The 17,623-nt window shown below is 36.5% G+C and overlaps 1 protein-coding gene across 2 annotated transcripts in view; it reads right to left on the bottom strand.

Moving 5' to 3' along the window:
* The window catches only part of LOC104918971 (AT-rich interactive domain-containing protein 5B), a 36,311-nt gene extending 27,208 nt beyond the window's left edge, over positions 1-9,103 (bottom strand). The window contains exon 1 of one of the 2 annotated variants that reach the window (XM_027273329.1): positions 8,791-9,103. In XM_027273329.1, the coding sequence (XP_027129130.1) occupies positions 8,791-8,811 (21 nt within the window). In that variant the 5' untranslated portion in view covers positions 8,812-9,103. The remainder of the gene's footprint in view (positions 1-8,790) is intronic. The other variant, XM_010730865.3, reaches the window with a different exon arrangement.
* Between the last annotated feature and the right edge of the window lie 8,520 nt (positions 9,104-17,623).

Here is a 17,623-nt window from a genome sequence, read left to right as displayed (position 1 = left end):
TGTGAAGTCAGAGACATTTATGTTCTGACAACGCACCGCAGTAAACTAAAGCAGTTCTTAATCTTCTCCTGTAGACAAATTTCATCGCTGACATCTGATCACTGATGAGTAAACATTATTTTAGCTCACAGTTTCCCCCGAGGAGGTCAGAAGATTTTAATTCAGCACAAACAAAAGAAATTGTGTTCACAAAATGGTTATTCTTTTTCTGGGGCTTTAAATACAGATATTTTCATTTTTTTGTTGGTCAAATTATCATGTCCAAAGTGACGTGAGCTTTCACACTCAAGTTTCAAATGATTAAGATATGTTTTTTTCTCTGTCTTGTTTACAATATTATTTGCACATCTTCTTTTTGTTGTTCTGTTTTTTTGTTTGTTTGTTTCTGTTTGGTTCTGTTTGATCACTCCCTCTATTGTCTTGTTTTGTGTCTTCACATTGGTCTTATTGCACAAAAAATTAATTTTAAACAAACAATTAATCAATATCAATCAACTGCTTGTTTCAGATCAAAAGTTCAAAAATACCAAAAGTTGGTTTTAAGCTTCTTTTCTCCATTTGAAATCTTTAAATAACTGAATTTCTTTGACAGACATAAACTATGTCTTTGTAATAATTTCTCTACATCTTTTTAGTTGATAGATTACTTCATAATGAAACTTGCTGAAACTGACTGTGTCTGGCTACAACAATTTCAAAGCAAAAATAAACATTTGAAGTCATTTTGTGAAGAAAAAAAATGTGCATTGGAAGTAATCTATATGATAATATAGATATATATATAATAGATATATAATATATATTATATGATTATATATATATTATATATATATATATATATATATATATTATATTCTCTATAATATATCTCCCCCCCTTGTATTTAAACTGTTGGAGGAACCAAACAAGCGACCTGACGTCACCGACTTTAACTATTGACACAGCCACACATTCGTCTTACAGGTCTTACTGGTCTCAGACATACACTGAAAACCTGTTTAAGGTTCATATACTTACTGATGCACATAGATGAAAAAGGAAGTACATGCTGCTAACATTATAAGAACGTAGACATAGTTCAAATAACTATAAATACAACATGACCAAAACACTTTACTATTTAGTCGCTCTGTGTATTAATAAACCTTTTTTTCCCCAGCAGTAATTCATCCTGTGTGAGTCGTTTCCCCTTTTACCACCAAAATGGCGAATCTATAGCTCACAGAGCTTCATGTGTGTTTACACTGTGGACAAGATGAAGAGCACTTGATCGCCTTACCTCACAAGTGGCTAATGCTCACTTGTTTGTGGGTGTTTATGCAGCTCGAACAATAAGTCAACCGGGTTCATATGTGAAATGAAAGCCAATACTGCCTCTGTTGCTGCTGCTGGGTGAATAAACCAGCAGCTTTGATTTCACTGTTTTATAAGAGGAAGTGCAAGGAGCTCGGGCCTGTGACACCCGGATAAGTGTGTGGGAAACAAAACTAAGTACAAAACCAAAGAAACTGAGGAAGTTTGTCTTAATTTTAAGGATGTTTTGAGGGTATAATGGATCATTTCAAATCCTTACAATTAAATTTTAACAGAAAATACATCCTGTTTACTGTGACCTTCAAGTATCTGAACCAAAATATATTCTCTGCATCTGTCAAGAGGATTGTGAGCAGCCATTTTGGATCCTGAGTCACAGCTTCAGTAAGCAGGGCTGTGCGTTAATGTGCTCTGCTACAAACATTACTCACAGATAACCACAAGCTGGGGTGACTCAGACCAGTCCTAACTCTGAAAATGAACCCATGTACATTAAAAAAAATGTTCCAATTGCTTATTCTTTTTTGTTAAATTAAGAGTAAACAGTAAGACAGAGAGAAATAATCAGGACTTTGTTTCAGATCAGGACTAGTTTTGCTTCTGTTTGTAACAGACTGTGTTTGATTTAAAAGCTCTTTACCCTCCAAGCCTCACCAAAGTTTCACTCTGGTTTGTTGGGCTGAAGTTATTTTGGTTAATGTTAGAGTGAAACTTGGCTTTTGTTTAAGTAATTACAGGCACAAATAAGTACATATTAATACTTTCTGGGTTAATCAAGTAATCATTTCCGTAAGATGACATCTTTAAATGTCTTGTTTTGTCTGATACAAAGACTTAACCACAGAAGAAGCATTTTCCTTCAGATCAGGCAGAACATTACAGCATGCAAAGGATTGCGACTGACTGGAGGCTGCATGATGAGGTCAATGTTATGGAGATACTCTATATTTTTCTCATCTTCAACCGAATCAACAAAAAGACCTGAAGCGACAGTTTGTCTGTTTGACTTAAATCTTTAAGACGACTAACGAATCTAGACTCATCAAATAATCTTAAAAGCTGCTTTTTTCAGCCTGTGGATTAAAACCCCATTACATATTTTCTCTTGACTGATTTAGAAACTGGATCATGTTTTATGGAGAAAATGTTTCTGGTTTTCCCTCTGACGTCCCCCGGCCGCTCCGCCTCTGTGATTTACAGAGTTTCCTGGTGGACCATAAAGTAAACTGCTGCCAACTGTAGCTGCTGTTAGCTCACGTTAGCTATCTTAGCCTAGCCTAGCCTGGCCTCCGATTCAAAGAAGTTTTCGTGAGAAGACCGAAGAGGATGCGAAGAGAAAAGGGCAGCTACCAAGCAAGAAGCTGCCGGACAAGAGTAAATCTGGGACTGATTTTTGGGGTTCTTGCTGTTGGACTTGGTCAGTAATATTAGCTGGCTGCTATATCCTTGTTGATGGCTGTTAGCAAAGTTGTCGCTAGTTTTTGAATATAAGAAATGTAATCATAAAAAATACACGCAGTCCATATTTTCATTACACTCTAGAACAAGACCTGAAGTTTCTTTATCCACATCTGGTGAGTATTTGTGGCAGCACGACGGTATAATAAACTGTGTGTGTTCATGGTAATGAAGGAACAACAGTGTTACAGTGACCGTTGATGGAGCTCTATGGAAACACAGAGGAAGAAGACATCTCAGGCTAACAGTACTTGTTAGCATACACATCCGCTGTTATTTTTGTTTGCATCACGTCTGCCTTCTGTACGAAAACATTAAATTTAAGGTGATAAAAATCAAGAGAAAACACTGTAGACGTGACGGTCCAGTTTTTCAAGCCCTAAAGAAAACACTGCTTCTGACATTGAAACCATCGCACTGCCTCTGCTCCTCTGTAATCCTCTGTTTGGGGTTCGAGGCGAGAAAGGACTGAATTACAACAGCTTTACATGAAACATAATATGAAGCCTCACAGCTGCAACATACAGACTGCAAATGACCTGAAATATCGAACAAATATTTCTCTGACACGAGCCAATTTATCTTTAAACATTTCTCTAAAGCTGCAACCAACACCTACTTTGACTATCAGACGAATTAGCCAATTTATTGTTTTGACTATACAATCGTCAAAAACACAAAAATGTTCAGTTTAGAGTTGCAACTGTTTTGACTAATCAAGTTATTTTGATTAGTTTTTGGTTTTTAAAAGCCAAAATGTCAAATATTCTCTAGTAATTCTGGTAAATATCTTTGAGTTTTAGACTGTTGATCGGACAAAATAAGATATTTAATGATGTTTCTTAGGCTACCATTTCTTTTGAGTCAAAAACAGGCTCTTGGCTAACTGTGGTGCAATTTTAGTAATGTGCACTGTTAAATAAATAAAATAAATCAATAAAAAAGTATTTTTTTTACTATTTTCTGACATTTTAGATTTATTTTTTTGACTAATCCAAAAGAAATAAAAAATAACTGGCTTGTCAATTGTTTTTGCCACTCTAATTGAATTTACAGCAAAGTCTCACATTTGAGAAACAGGAAGCTGAGACTGCTTGACATTAATGATTGAAAAACAACCAATCAGCTATCAACCCTTGCAGAATAACTTTCTTAAACTTCTTTAACATTGCTTGCTGATGTTTAAATGAAGCATGTGAGGGATTTTTCTTTTTCATATTAAGTGAATTTAAAAAATCAAACTGAGCACACGTCACATTCACCAGCCTTATTATTCACATGAAATAAAAGGCCTAGTGTATAAGCCGTGGGTGCGGCTGGCCGTGCAGCTGCTATCCATTTACTCATGATAGATGTGCCATGAAGATTCACCAAATAAAAGCGTATACTGTATTTATTTCCTCCCCGTCCTGATCCAGAAATAGTCTTTTTCTGAAGCAGAGCTCCTCCTGAAGCCGTTTGAACACAGCAGCAGCTCTCCGGCTACCTAAATGCACAATATTCTCAAATTCTCACTCCTGTGTTGATCATCCACAACCCCCACCTCCACCTCCCTCCCAGCACACCCTCCCCCCACCAAATACCCATAACCCACCACAGGCAGGGCCCTCCCCCCACCCAGCTCTCCCCCAAATCCACCCACCCAGCCAGCCAGCCACCGCTATAGCTCTGCGGACCAGCTGCAGCAAGGCCCAGGATCAATTTTTAGAAATATACTGAATAAATGTCACAGCAGCAAAAATACAAACGGCAGCTAAAAGAAGCTGCAACATAACACAATGAGGTTTAATGTGGACTATCAAACACACACACACTTTAACCAGAAAGCAGTCAACATGACCATGACCGTGAGCGTTATATTTGTGTTGGAGGAATATTATGGTGAAGACAAAATAGCACTAAAACAAAAGACAAGGTCACTGCTGAATGTCACAAACACTCTATACTCTGCTGCAGGAGCAGAAATTATCGAAGCACAGCAGATTAAATAAAACACTCCAGTCCCCGTGGAAACATTACACAAGTGTTATGAAGACACACCGAGAATAAAAGTGATTTAACGTCACGACAGAGCAGATAAAATGAAGCCATTAAACGTACCGAACGTCCCTATAGGAGCGTTAAATAATTGTTAAATATTCACTGTAAACTACACGAGTCCACATGAAGACATTACAGAAAGATTTTAGTGAGGAATGAGTGATTAAGTCAAATAAAATATGTTATAACTATCTGAAAATGTATTAATGAATAGCTGATATCTACATGTATGACATTATACTCACTAGACTGAAAAATTGAAAATCTTAAAGTCAGTATTAGCTGCTATATGAACATTTAGGGTATATTATAAAAACATTATAATAAATAAAATGTTTTATCGACTCCTATAGGAGTATTATTGGAATATTATACAGTTATTTATATGCATATGTGTTGAAATAAGACGCTCCATCCGGAATGGTTGCCACTGGCAACTGTGATAAGGAATTTATAACCAATTTCTGGCCTTTTTAATAAAAAAAAAAAATACAGGCAGCAAACGGCAAAATATTCAGCCCAAAGATCAATAAATGTTTCTGTTGCATTACTGACTTTTAAAAGTTAGTGTAATCATATCTTATCAAAATACTCCCTCACAAACTATGAGCCCCTATAGGAATATTATAAGTTTATACTTGATTCAATACATGGAAGAGTGTATTAAAGTAATAATGAAACACTGTGGAGTTTCATAGACAGTGTTAACCTCTACAAGTGTATTATAGGTGTATCTTAACAGCACTTGCGGGGATATAAGATGACAAACAAGAAGATTTAATCAAAAAAAGTTAGACTATTTCTTATTTTGTCTAAAAATATTTAGTTTACTATCAAGAGGACTAAAGAAATCAAAAAATGTTCACATTTGAGAAGCTGATATCAGATATTTGGACGTTGTTCTTAAATCTGAGCTTATTTTGTTTGACGAACAGCACAAAAATATTCAATTGATCATGACAGCAGACTGTGACAACAGCCAATATTCACATCTAAGGAGCTAAAACAGTTTTTAAAGACTTTCTGGTTTATTTTCAGTCCATTAACTGATCAATACATAGTCTGAGCTCAAGTGATTTATCGGTATACACGCTGGAAAAACAAGTAAGTATTTCACTCATATTTGACAAGCCAGAAAGAAGCAGTCAGTTGTTTAGTATGAAGTTTACACTGCGTTCCAAACCAAACAATATTAGGCCATTAGTACCACCATTATGACTGACATAGTCCAATACAATTTAGCTTCAAACTGTCCAAACTTGCTAATATTTCCTTTCCTTTTGCTTCTAGCCATGATCGCAGTGTTTTGAATCATTTATTTTACGTCTGCTTCCTGTGCTTGCCCTTACATTTGAACTTTTAACTCAAAGAATGAACGCATGCTAACGTGACTGCATATCAGGCTTACACTGAAACAAAATATAACAAACTTAATTTAGGTTATGTTCCAGCAATGTCATAATTTCGTAGTATTATTTACTTTGTTTGAAAGATATTTCAAAAAATTCCTACACATACCACTAGAGGGAGTTAGTACCGATTACGAACCTGTGAACTGAAATATAAAACTGCGGCCATAGTAAGCACACATGGAGATTTAAAAAAAAAAGAAAAAAAAAAGGGTACAAAGTCATAAAATTATTTTATTCTATAATTTGATATAATTAAAAAATCACTAGCTTCTCGTTGTCCAGATTAACCGTGTTTCGTGCAAGGGATCTACAAAACATGCTGGAGGACGGCAACAAGTTTAAATATATAATTTAATTGAAATCTTATTCACCAGCATGGTATCCAGTTTTCTGTATGTCTCTTTTAATATGTTTATTTTATGTAATTAATTAATTATTAGTTTCTTGGTGTGCAGATCACCCATGTGCAAGGGAGCTACACAACATCTGGTTGTATACTGCATTCCGGAGGACGTGAAAAAAGTTAAAATATTTTAATTTAATTTCAATTTTATCTTATCCACTAACATGATATCAAGTTTGCCATGTGTCCGGATGCACCTCTTAGTATGTTTATTTTATATAACTGAATAATTATTAACTTCTTGTTGTGCAGATCACCCATGTGCGAGGGAGCTTGTCCAAATCATCATCAGAGAGAACACCAAAAAGTTAAAATATTTTAAATGTATTAAAATTTTATCTCATCCCCAAACATGATATGCAGTTTGCTGTGTTCCTGGATGGATCCTAACTCCGTTTATTTATATTTTCAACTATAATAAGCAGCAAAAACAAATGAAAAACCAACACAACAAAAGTGACTTAAACTCACTATTTACCTTTGTAGGCACAGTTTTAGGCCTAGAATGAATATTACATGTATATTTAAGTTAATTACAGTGCACCCCATATGATAAGTACTACCATCAAGGGAGTATAGTGTATCATAAACATACTATTATGTACTATAGAAGTGTTATATGAACATGACAGTGCTGCTGCTACTGCTGTTGGTGGTGGTGCTGGGGGAGGGCCAGCTGAAGCATTGCTCCAGCCTAGTGGTGGAAACGAGGCAGGAAAATAGAAGCCACATAATATAATCTGAGCACACACACACACACACACACACACACACACACACACACACACACACACACACACACAAGAATTTAAGATGGAAACCCTTAATCTGCACCCTGCCTACGTCAGTCAGTTCTCGTGATATTTCTGGGAATAATGCAGTGAGACTTCTTTTTTTTTTTTTAAGTAGAGGGGGAAGGAAGAGAGGCACAAAAACCTCCTCCACCACAAATATTAATAATAGGACAATAAATAAATAAATAAAATCCAAACACAAGCTACATTTGTGTTGACCTTGGCTGTATCCTGTTATTGTCACAAGTTGTATAGAGGAAGAAAGCTGCACAAGATTAATATTCAAAAAGACAGATATTGTATAAAAAAATAAAAAAAAAATACAACCAGTTGGATATTTTTTATAAAGCCACACATGATGAGCCCCTTTCAAAATAAATGACTTTCAATGTCGATTACATGAGCTATTGTGCATTGAGCATGTTTCCTGTGTGTTTTTTTAAGCAGCTTAATCCTCGTTATTTTCAAGTACAAACTCACACACACACACACACAATATTAACATTCCTCCTTAAACTGTAGCAATTACGCCGGAGACAAAATGTCGGGGGGGATTTGATAATAATATCAATATGCTTCCTATTATAACCAACACTACTGCTGCTCCTGCTCCACCTAGTCCATGTCGTACAAATATTTCAAGCTCAAATATCACGGAGGTTGTTTTAAAAATTTGATTTGAGGTCCAATATATGTATATATAAAACAAAATGTCGGTGCGAACCGTGGAGCTAGGGCTAGCCTAGTTTTTGTTGAAAAGGGGGCTGAGAGAGAGAGTGGCGTTAAAAGTTTCCTCATGGGCCAGAAAAATTAAATTTTATTTATCTAATGTTGTGTTTAAAAAGGTGGAGTGGTGGGGGTTGGTAAAAAAAAAATGAGAGAGAGAAAGAGAGAGAGGGAGGAAAGCAGAGACTGTCGACACGACACTCACACACACAAAGAAATTAATCATTAACACGGCGAGAATATCAGAAATATTAAACCCGAATTTAACGGCTGAGTGTCGGATAGCAAACGCGACAACAGCTCGGTGTCACAGCCGTTGGTTTTCCAACCGTGGAAATAACAAAAAAATATCAACCACAAAATCTATGGTGGAGGAAGAGAAAAAAAAAAGTTGAGCCCCCCCTCCGCTTGAATAAAGTTGTAATTGCAGTCAGAGCAACTCTCGGTTGGTTTGGGTTGATATGAGAAAACAATCAATACCGACATGAGCTCAACTGAAAAAAATGAAATAAAACGACCGTTTTTAAGGCTTCAATTCACGTCGACATACGGTTAAAATATTCACACATCAACAGGTTTGAAGACCAAGCGTGTCCGAGTGATATAAATCGACATTAATGTGTGGAAATTATATCGGCTTTACCTGTATTGCATTGTGCTCCATTGCAGTCCTGCATTCCCTCTCTGAGGCCCCTCTCCGGTTACACCGCCGGGACTCGCCGACACACAAACAAACGCACCAGAAAAAAAAAGAAAAAAAAAAGAGAGAGAGGCTTTTTTTTTTTTTTTTTTTTTTTTTTTTTTTTTTTGTGGAAATGGGACAGGATCTAGGTGTGGCCAAAGTTTGCCACAGAGTACAACTTAATGTTAAAGTCACAGTGAAACGGTTGAAGCATCTTTAGCTTCACGCACACAGCTGACGTACTTCCGTACTGACACGGAATAGGTGGGGCGGGGTTTAAGCTACGAGAGACACGAGAGTTTTCAATCAAATCCTCCCCAAAAATATATCAAGAAAAAAACTGTAGTTTAGAGGGGTGTAGCTGTGCAGCAGGCATATGGACCTTTTTTATTTTTGCTATTTAGTCAGATCACGTTTTGTATTTTTATCATTAACAACTTCAATGATAAACTGTTGAAAACTTAATGTCAGAATCACTTATTGGCCAGGTATGTGTGTAAACATGCAAGGAATCTGACTTCAGTTTCACTTTGCTCTCAGTGAACAAACACATATGTAGACAACACTGCTAAAAAAAAACAAGGAGCACATGTATAATTATAAATGTATGCATAAATTTGAAAAAACAACATTTGTAGTCTTAAAAATGTCTTATTTGATCCTTATTCTGTCTACACATGTATACACACACATAGACTGACTAAAGATCTGACTATAGTGCAAGGGTGCATAAATATATAGATATATAACATTTGATCAGCAGTGGTGCAGCTCCTTCATAAATTAGTGATTGACACTGACCAGAATTACTTTTGGCCAGGTTTGTGAATACATACGAGGAATTTGACGTGATTGGTTTCACTTTGCACTCATTGCAAGTAGATAGACATAAATACAGTTAAAAACAAGGAGGAGCTTTCTTTGTCTCAAGTTTTTTTGTCTCCTTGTCCCTTTTCTTGAAAGTTTTGTGGTCCTTTAACAAGTAAAGTGCCAAACATCTTCCTGGTTCCAGCTCTGCAAAAAATCTGATTATATATCGCCAAAATAAATATCTATGATTTGCGTTCTTTAAATTTGGTTCTTAAAGAATAATTACTGATTTTTTACAGTTGCACATAAACTTTGTCGTTGCTCTCTGTTGGGAAAACTATGTAATGTAGACAAGGCATGTACAGATCTGACTTTTTCTCTCCCAAGGAACATTTGGATTCAGATTCAGAGGTGGTCTGGGGCAGCATGTGGCCACATTCTTATAGCAGTGTGAACGTTAATGTGTCCTGGACCACACTGTAGGACCGCCTACTCAACTAACGTCCTGTAAGAACACAATACAAGTAGTCTGATTTCCATTTGGTTTAATGTGATGCAAATGATGTGTTTGGACTCTCTTACCTGCCAAGTTAGGCTAAACTTAAACTTAAACAAATACACAAAGATGTTGAGTTTGTGCCTTCTTGTAAACTTGACTTTGAATGCACATTTAGTCTTTTCTTTCCCTGTATAACAAACGTCAAGTTTGTGACAGCAAAGTTCCCAGACTCCATTTAAAAATCTTGTAATTTGTGAGTTGTTGAGTCTGAAGAACCTTCAGGAACTTTGTGAAACTCTGTCTACAACAAATTCTTAATTATTTCTTTGTCTTCTTTTAAATTTGACAAATATCTTTCATTAAATTATTTCTTTCTTTGTCTACTACTGTTGAGCTGCCTATGGTGTACCTGTTTATTTGCATATATAGCAAGAAGTAAGAGCAAATCCAATGGAATGTGGAAATGCATGTTAATATCAGGTGTGAACAGGGCCAGAGGTGTGAATCAGTCCAGAACAAATTCAAAATGTTTCATTGTTGTACTTAAACCAAAGTTGACCCCAAAATTAAAAGTGAACTGATTTAAGCTGCAGATTTTAAAATCATTTTTCTTAGTTTTAGCCCACCGTCAGCAGTGCACGTGAGAATTTAAGCTCTATGGCTGAAAATGTCATATTTTCACATGGTTTTGTTTTTATTATTTGAGCTTCGACTGGAGCTCTTGTAACGACACATCCTTTTCCTCTGTTGTTGTTTTTGTTGTTGTTTGGCACCATCTACTATCCATTATCTCAATGAACTGACTCCTAATAATCACATTACAATAAGATGGAAACAAACATTAAACACACATTTTCTTCTGCAGATCTTTTCAGATTTCAGTCCAAATTTGAGGTTCATTTAGACAGAAACCATATTTTCTATCAGAAGATAAACCAGTGGTTCCTGAAATATATTTTTGCTCAGAATATTTGTCTTTTTGCAGAGAGAATTATACTTCTTTCCTTTATGTCACTAAAAGGGAAGGAACAAACAGAGAGAGAGAGGAAGGTGGAACTGTTCACCTCAAGAGGAAAGAAATAGAAATGAACAAAAAAATATATATTTTTATCATTACTACTATCTGAATATTAAGAAACAGCCTTGTGTCTCCAGTGGGAGCACACTTAGCCTGCACAGAGTGGGTTAAAAATACACATCATCCTGTAGCGACTGCATCCAAACAGTCTAAATATATATATGCAGTCTCTTTTTTTAGCTGCCATATTCATATACAGTAATCAAATACTAAATATGCACATATCTCCATATATAGCCCTGAAATTCAGCTTTAAATCCAAACAGGAGAAGTCCCTGTGGGAATATAAAGCTTGAATATTTATTGACATAAATAAACAGACTGATAACCATGACAATCAAATGCTTATATGTAGATTGCAGAGGTGGAAGACGTAGATCCTTACTCAAGAAAAAGTACCAATACTGCACTATAAAAACACTCCATTACAAGTCAAGGCACTGAATGCCAATATTAAGTTGGTAAAAGTAAATAAATCAAATAAGTACTCTGCAAGTCTTATATTACTATATAAATTACATTGTGGCATTGTTTCACAGATACATTAATAAGTACAGCGATTGAAGTGCTCAGTTCCTTTTTTCTTGAAGTAAACGTACCAACAAAGTAGAACATATAAAAATACCCTGTCAGGAAGCCTGACCAGAGTGGCTTAAGTAGGAGGCAGATTTGAGACATTTCATTCAAAAATCACTGCACATAGTTTACTGCACATAGTTTCAGCCACTAGTATGTTTCAATGTATATTATATAAAATTATTAAATTAAATGTAATGAAATGAAATTAGATTGTTAATTCTAGTGCATCAATACTAGATTAGCCCTCAGAGGCAAAATGTGTTTTGTGAATTGGGCTATACAAATAAAATTTTATTTTACTTGAATTTGATTTCACTGTATATACTGTAGTTAGTTTAGTCCAGTGGATCCCTCAGGGGTCGGACGACCAGATAAATCTGAGGGTTGATTAATGAGAGAGAAAAGAGGAAAAAAACTAAGTTTTTTTGTTCTTGAAATGTTTTTCATCTGACCTCTTACAGTTACTGAAATGAAACCATGTGACGTGAAATGTCACTTTGGTGGAACTGAAAACAACACAGACAGAAACAGTCTGAAACAGACAAACACACCAAAGTTCTGATGTAAGATTTGTATTTTTGAAAGATTTGAAAAGTAACTATTTGTTAGATAAATGTAGTGAAGTAAAAACTACCACATTTCCCCCCATATTGTAGCTAAGTAGCTGAAAGTGTAAAAACGCAATGAAAGTACAAGTACCTCAAAATAACCTCAAAGTACAGAGCTTGGGTAAATGTACTTAGTTACTTTCCACCACTAAACATTTAAAGAGCTGGAGATGTGGCGCTACAAGATGTGGCGCTACATTAAATCTGTAGATCATATTTATATTTATATAATCCTAATCTGCAAAGCTACTACAGCTGTTAGTAAAAAGTATAACATTTAACTGTGAGATGTCAGGGCATAAAATGGAAATACATGTAAAGTAGTACCTCAAAAAGGCCCTCATGTATGTAAATACTTACATATCACCACTGGTGACAAAGCAGCAGGAATTGTTCTCAGTTTGTCCTCTGGAAGTTTAGTTTAATATCATGTAATAAATATATAAAGAATGATTTCTTTTAGGGTACCTTTCAGAGATATATTTTTATGTGTGTTCAGTTATTACTGATGTTTTTATATATATAATCTTACCTACTTTACATCCCATTGGATAAGTTATAAAATATTATTATATTTTATTTTGCTTGTAAAATGAAACTTCAGTTGCTTCCTTTCCACCTCCCATTTCCTGTCTGTCTGCATGTGCTTCCTTCTTGGAGTCTGTCTTGTTTTGAGATTTTAAGGGTTAAATTTTCAGGATTCTGCTGCCTATACCGCAAGAGAAACATCAAAATAAATATTCATGGTCAGCATACACACTAAGCCTCTCAACCTCATTGGCTGTGATCGTACAGAAACGTGACACACACAGGACTGTGGCATCCTGGTGGAGAACATATAAACTGCTGTTACCAGTTATCTCCAGTAGGTGGAGGAAGCACGTGTCTGTTTAAACCTCCACAAAGCTAAAGTGAACACCCCCCTCCTCGCCCATGAGGCTCAGCGTGACTCTCATGTAGAGGCAGGCCTCAACTCCAAACACTCAAATCAGCCTTTGTGCCAATGAATCTGAGTTATTATTCAGGAAATGAACACTGTGCTTTGTGTTAAAGATCAAATATGGCAGTCAAAATCAAACAAAAAGATGGCTGTTATTAAAGTTGGTGGAAAGTATATTTACTGTAGTACTGGCGTGAATACAACTTGATAGTCATATTAAAATGTTTCGATGTTTTAAGTTTAATTATTGTATTTTAATTAATGAAAGAAAGAAATTATTCCGAAAAAAAACAGCAATGAGTCAGTCTCCATAAGGCTCCATATTAAAAAACTTCACAGCAGGCTACAGGCAACAGCATGTATGGACATGGTCAAATATGTTCAGCTGAATTTTAAGACTTCATTAACTCCAGCAAAACACGATGAATTTAGGATTTTTTTTTCCACCAATATTGATGAATTACACTGGGAGGCAATGATAAGGAATGTAGATATATGTTTGGATGTAGTTCAAAACCATGACAAACTCAACATTTAACCCCCAGCAGTTAGATGGATTCTCTACCTGTATACCAAAGTTGGTGATTAGAATATTGTGATTTCATTAGAGTGTATAAAACTAAGTGGAGGGGCAATATCTATATAATATACAGATTAAAAGCAAGCAGCAACCTCTGTGTGATGTGAAATGAAACCAATGCAAAAGTGCCAAAAACTGCAGCTGGCTACAGAACATGCCAACCTCCATAAGCTCCCATGTTAAAATGTCCAACTTCACAGCAGAAATAAACATGTTTACAGCCTGGTACAAAAACTGTTACCTAATACCTAATTTTGACATTCATGAAAACTGTACTGAGGTTGAATTGTGTAATTTTTGAAAAATGTGTCAGTAGCTCCTCACCTAACCTCAGCAGGTTAAAGGGACAATGTTGAACGAGGACTAGCCACTTCCTGTGTCTCCAGCTGTGGTGATGTTCAGTTTCTGGGAGCACTGAACTTCATGTAATTAAACTAGTAATTCAGTTATTGTTAAATTGGGATATTTAATCCTCGTGTATTGTTTAAAGTCATCAACTCCGCTCTGAATGCACCACAGACTGGAATCGAGGCCTCCCCTGCTGTGTGTGAGAACTTTCTGCACCACTTTATTGATAAGGTCACTTTTACCAGAGCACGTATTTCTCCTCCTGCTTCCGACCCTTCAGTATTTGTCCCCTGCTCTATGGTGTTGGACACGTTTGACCCTGTGACCCTGCCCCTTTTGCAGGAGATTGTGAGTCATTTGAAGCCCTCAGGTTCTCCGGACGATGCTGTCCCACCCCGACTTTTTAAGGAGGCTTTTCCCACCATTGGACCATCTTGTCTCACTGTCATTAATAGCAGCCTGTTCTCTGGAGTGGTCTCTGTACATTTTAAACATGCAGTAGTGCAGCCTCTGTTAAAAAAACCTGGGCTTGATCCTACTGTCTTGGCAAATTTCAGGCCTATCTCTAAACTGCCCTTCTTCTCTAAAATCTTAGAGAAGATTGTTTATTCTCAGCTCATGGACTTTTTAAATGATGATGAAATTCTTGAGATTTTCCAATCCGGTTTTAAAACATTGCACAGCACAGATTCAGCGCTTTTAAGAGTTTTTAATGATATATTTTTAGCTACTGACTCTGGTCACTGTGTCGTCCTTGTACTTTTAGATTTGACTGCAGCCTTTGATACAGTCGACCATGAAATCCTGATTGCTCGTCTGGAGCAGTGGGTGGGCATCAGTGGCACGGCACTCCAATGGTTTAGGTCCTATCTGTCACATCGGACTTTCTGTGTCAGCCTTGATGACTCTGTGTCCTCCACTGCTCCTCTCTCATGTGGGGTCCCACAGGGCTCTGTGCTTGGCCCTCTTTTATTCTGCCTTTACCTACTCCCACTTGGCTCCATCCTCAGGAAACATGGCATATCCTTCCACTGCTATGCGGATGATAGCCAGATCTATGTCCCTCTCAGAAAGGCGGACTCTTACTCTGTCAAACCGCTGCTAATGTGTCTAGAGGATCTTAAAGCCTGGATGGCTTTACATTTTCTGAATTTTACTGAGAAAAAGACAGAAGTCATAGTCTTTGGTGGCACTTCTGGGACCCCCCCTCTAGTTGATCTGGGTCCCTTGGCACATTATCACATCCCAATTGTTAAAAATCTAAGGGTAAAAGTGGACGCTGATCTTAAATTTGACAGCCAGATTAAAGCTGTGGTGAAGTCCAGCTTTTTTCAGTTAAGGCAGCTGACCAGTCCAAACCAGTCCTTCAGAGACAGCACTTTGAGACAGTAATCCACGCCTTTGTGACCACTTGGCTGGATTACTGCAATGCACTCTATTTGGGGGTTAGTGGGTCCTCGATTAGTCGTCTTCAGCTGGTACAAAATGCTGCTGCACGTCTTTTAACTGGCACAAGCAAATTTGAGCACATTTCACCGATTTTAGCTTCACTCCACTGGCTGCCTGTCCATTTTAGGATTCATTTTAAAGTTCTTTTATTTGCTTTTAAGGCCTTGAATGGTCTTGCCCCACCCTACCTCTCTGAGCTGCTGCACCCCTACATGCCTAGTGAGCTGCTGCACCCCTACATGCCTAGCCGTTCTCTCAGGTCAGCTGATTAGCTGCTCCTGACTGTCCCTAAAGCTAGACTTAAGCTCAGAGGGGATCGAGCATTTGCCATTGCAAAAGCTATGGAACGAATTGCCGCTGCACGTGAGACAGGCCTCTTCTCTGTCTCATTTTAAAACCCTTCTTAAAACCCACCTCTTCTCTTTGGCTTTTAACACCATGTAGATGGTTGATTTTATGTGCATACATGCATTTTGTTATTTACGTATTTATTTTTGTCTGTTTTTATTTATTTTATCTAGTGCCTTTTATTCATTTTATTTTTATTGTTTTCTATCTTTCTATTATCTACTTGATGTTTTGTTGTGTTTCTATATTGTTATTCATTGTGTTCTATCGTATTGTGCAGCACTTTGGAAACCCTGTGTTTGCTAAAATCGTGCTATATAAATAAAGTGGATTGGATTGGATTGAATATTTTTTCACAAAAAAAAGGCTTACATGTATATGATATCCGTGCTGTGGCATTGGGTGCAGGGACACTTCTACTACAGTTAAATAATCTGAGAAAAAAAACACATCCTATCCTTACCTAAACATTTTTCCTTGACCTTGACGTAAAACGTCATTAAGTCAAGGAAAGATGTGACAGAATCTATAAAGACAAAAAACATTCACTGCAAAGAGGTTGTTCAATTTCATGATTATTTGAAGACATTAAAATGTTGAAATCACTTATTTTCTTTCATTTTTCTGTCTTTTTGAGATGAAGTCCTCGATTCAGTGTTTGATTATCAATTATTTTTTCTTGTTGCATGCTGTGTTGTGTTGTAACACTTTATGTACAATAAAACTGGAATATGAACAAAACATGTTGATTCTACTTTGTCTGGATTATAATCTCAATGGATCAGTATGACTACTGACAAATAAACCCATACCACATTAAGTTAGAAAAATGTCCTTTTATTTATGATTTAAAACAAACGCAGCAGGAGATTTCAACACAGCTACTAAAAAGGGCTAACACAAAGCTCTGGTTAGCAGGCTGATTTTACTTATCGCTCCGCCTCATTTCTTATTTGTGTAATTCTTAACAGAAACAGCTTGAAGCTTCTAGAAACAAGCAACAAACTGGCTTGTTTTGTTGATTACCCAACAGAAAAACAGAAAACATAGTTATACTATTTCTCCAACCTTTACCACTAGGAGAGCTGAAAACTTTAAATTTTGTCCTGAGGTTGGCGCTAGAGTGAAAACAAAATTATTTCCTCTTTATGGTAGCCTGTTAGGCAACATGACATCATGGGGATGGTGTGTAAATAGTATATAACTATAAAAAAGTCACTTTTCAGGATATTCCTGTGTATATCTACGCATTTTCAACTTTTCACGTGTCATTTAACGCCATTATAGATGATGCATTTTTACAAGTTTTGGACATGCAAGTATGTCACGCAACATCGCTTAAGTTGCATTATGTACATCATGTACATTACAAAACAGATAGCATAAAACATTTAAAATTCGTCATTGCTGACTTTTGCTCGGGACATGAACAGCTTGATCCTGGATCAAAGCGGTGTGTTTGGTTTAATAAACAGTGAACACTGTGAAAGAGCAAATTTTAAGGCACCTTGGAGATCAATTTTCAGTCTATAAAAATATTTTCCTCCCACAGTGG

The sequence above is a fragment of the Larimichthys crocea genome, chromosome XXII (genome assembly GCF_000972845.2).
Source record: "Larimichthys crocea isolate SSNF chromosome XXII, L_crocea_2.0, whole genome shotgun sequence".
Lineage (NCBI taxonomy): Eukaryota > Metazoa > Chordata > Actinopteri > Sciaenidae > Larimichthys > Larimichthys crocea.
The sequence above is the reverse complement of the archived record's forward strand: the minus strand, read 5'-3'. Positions and strand labels throughout refer to the sequence as shown.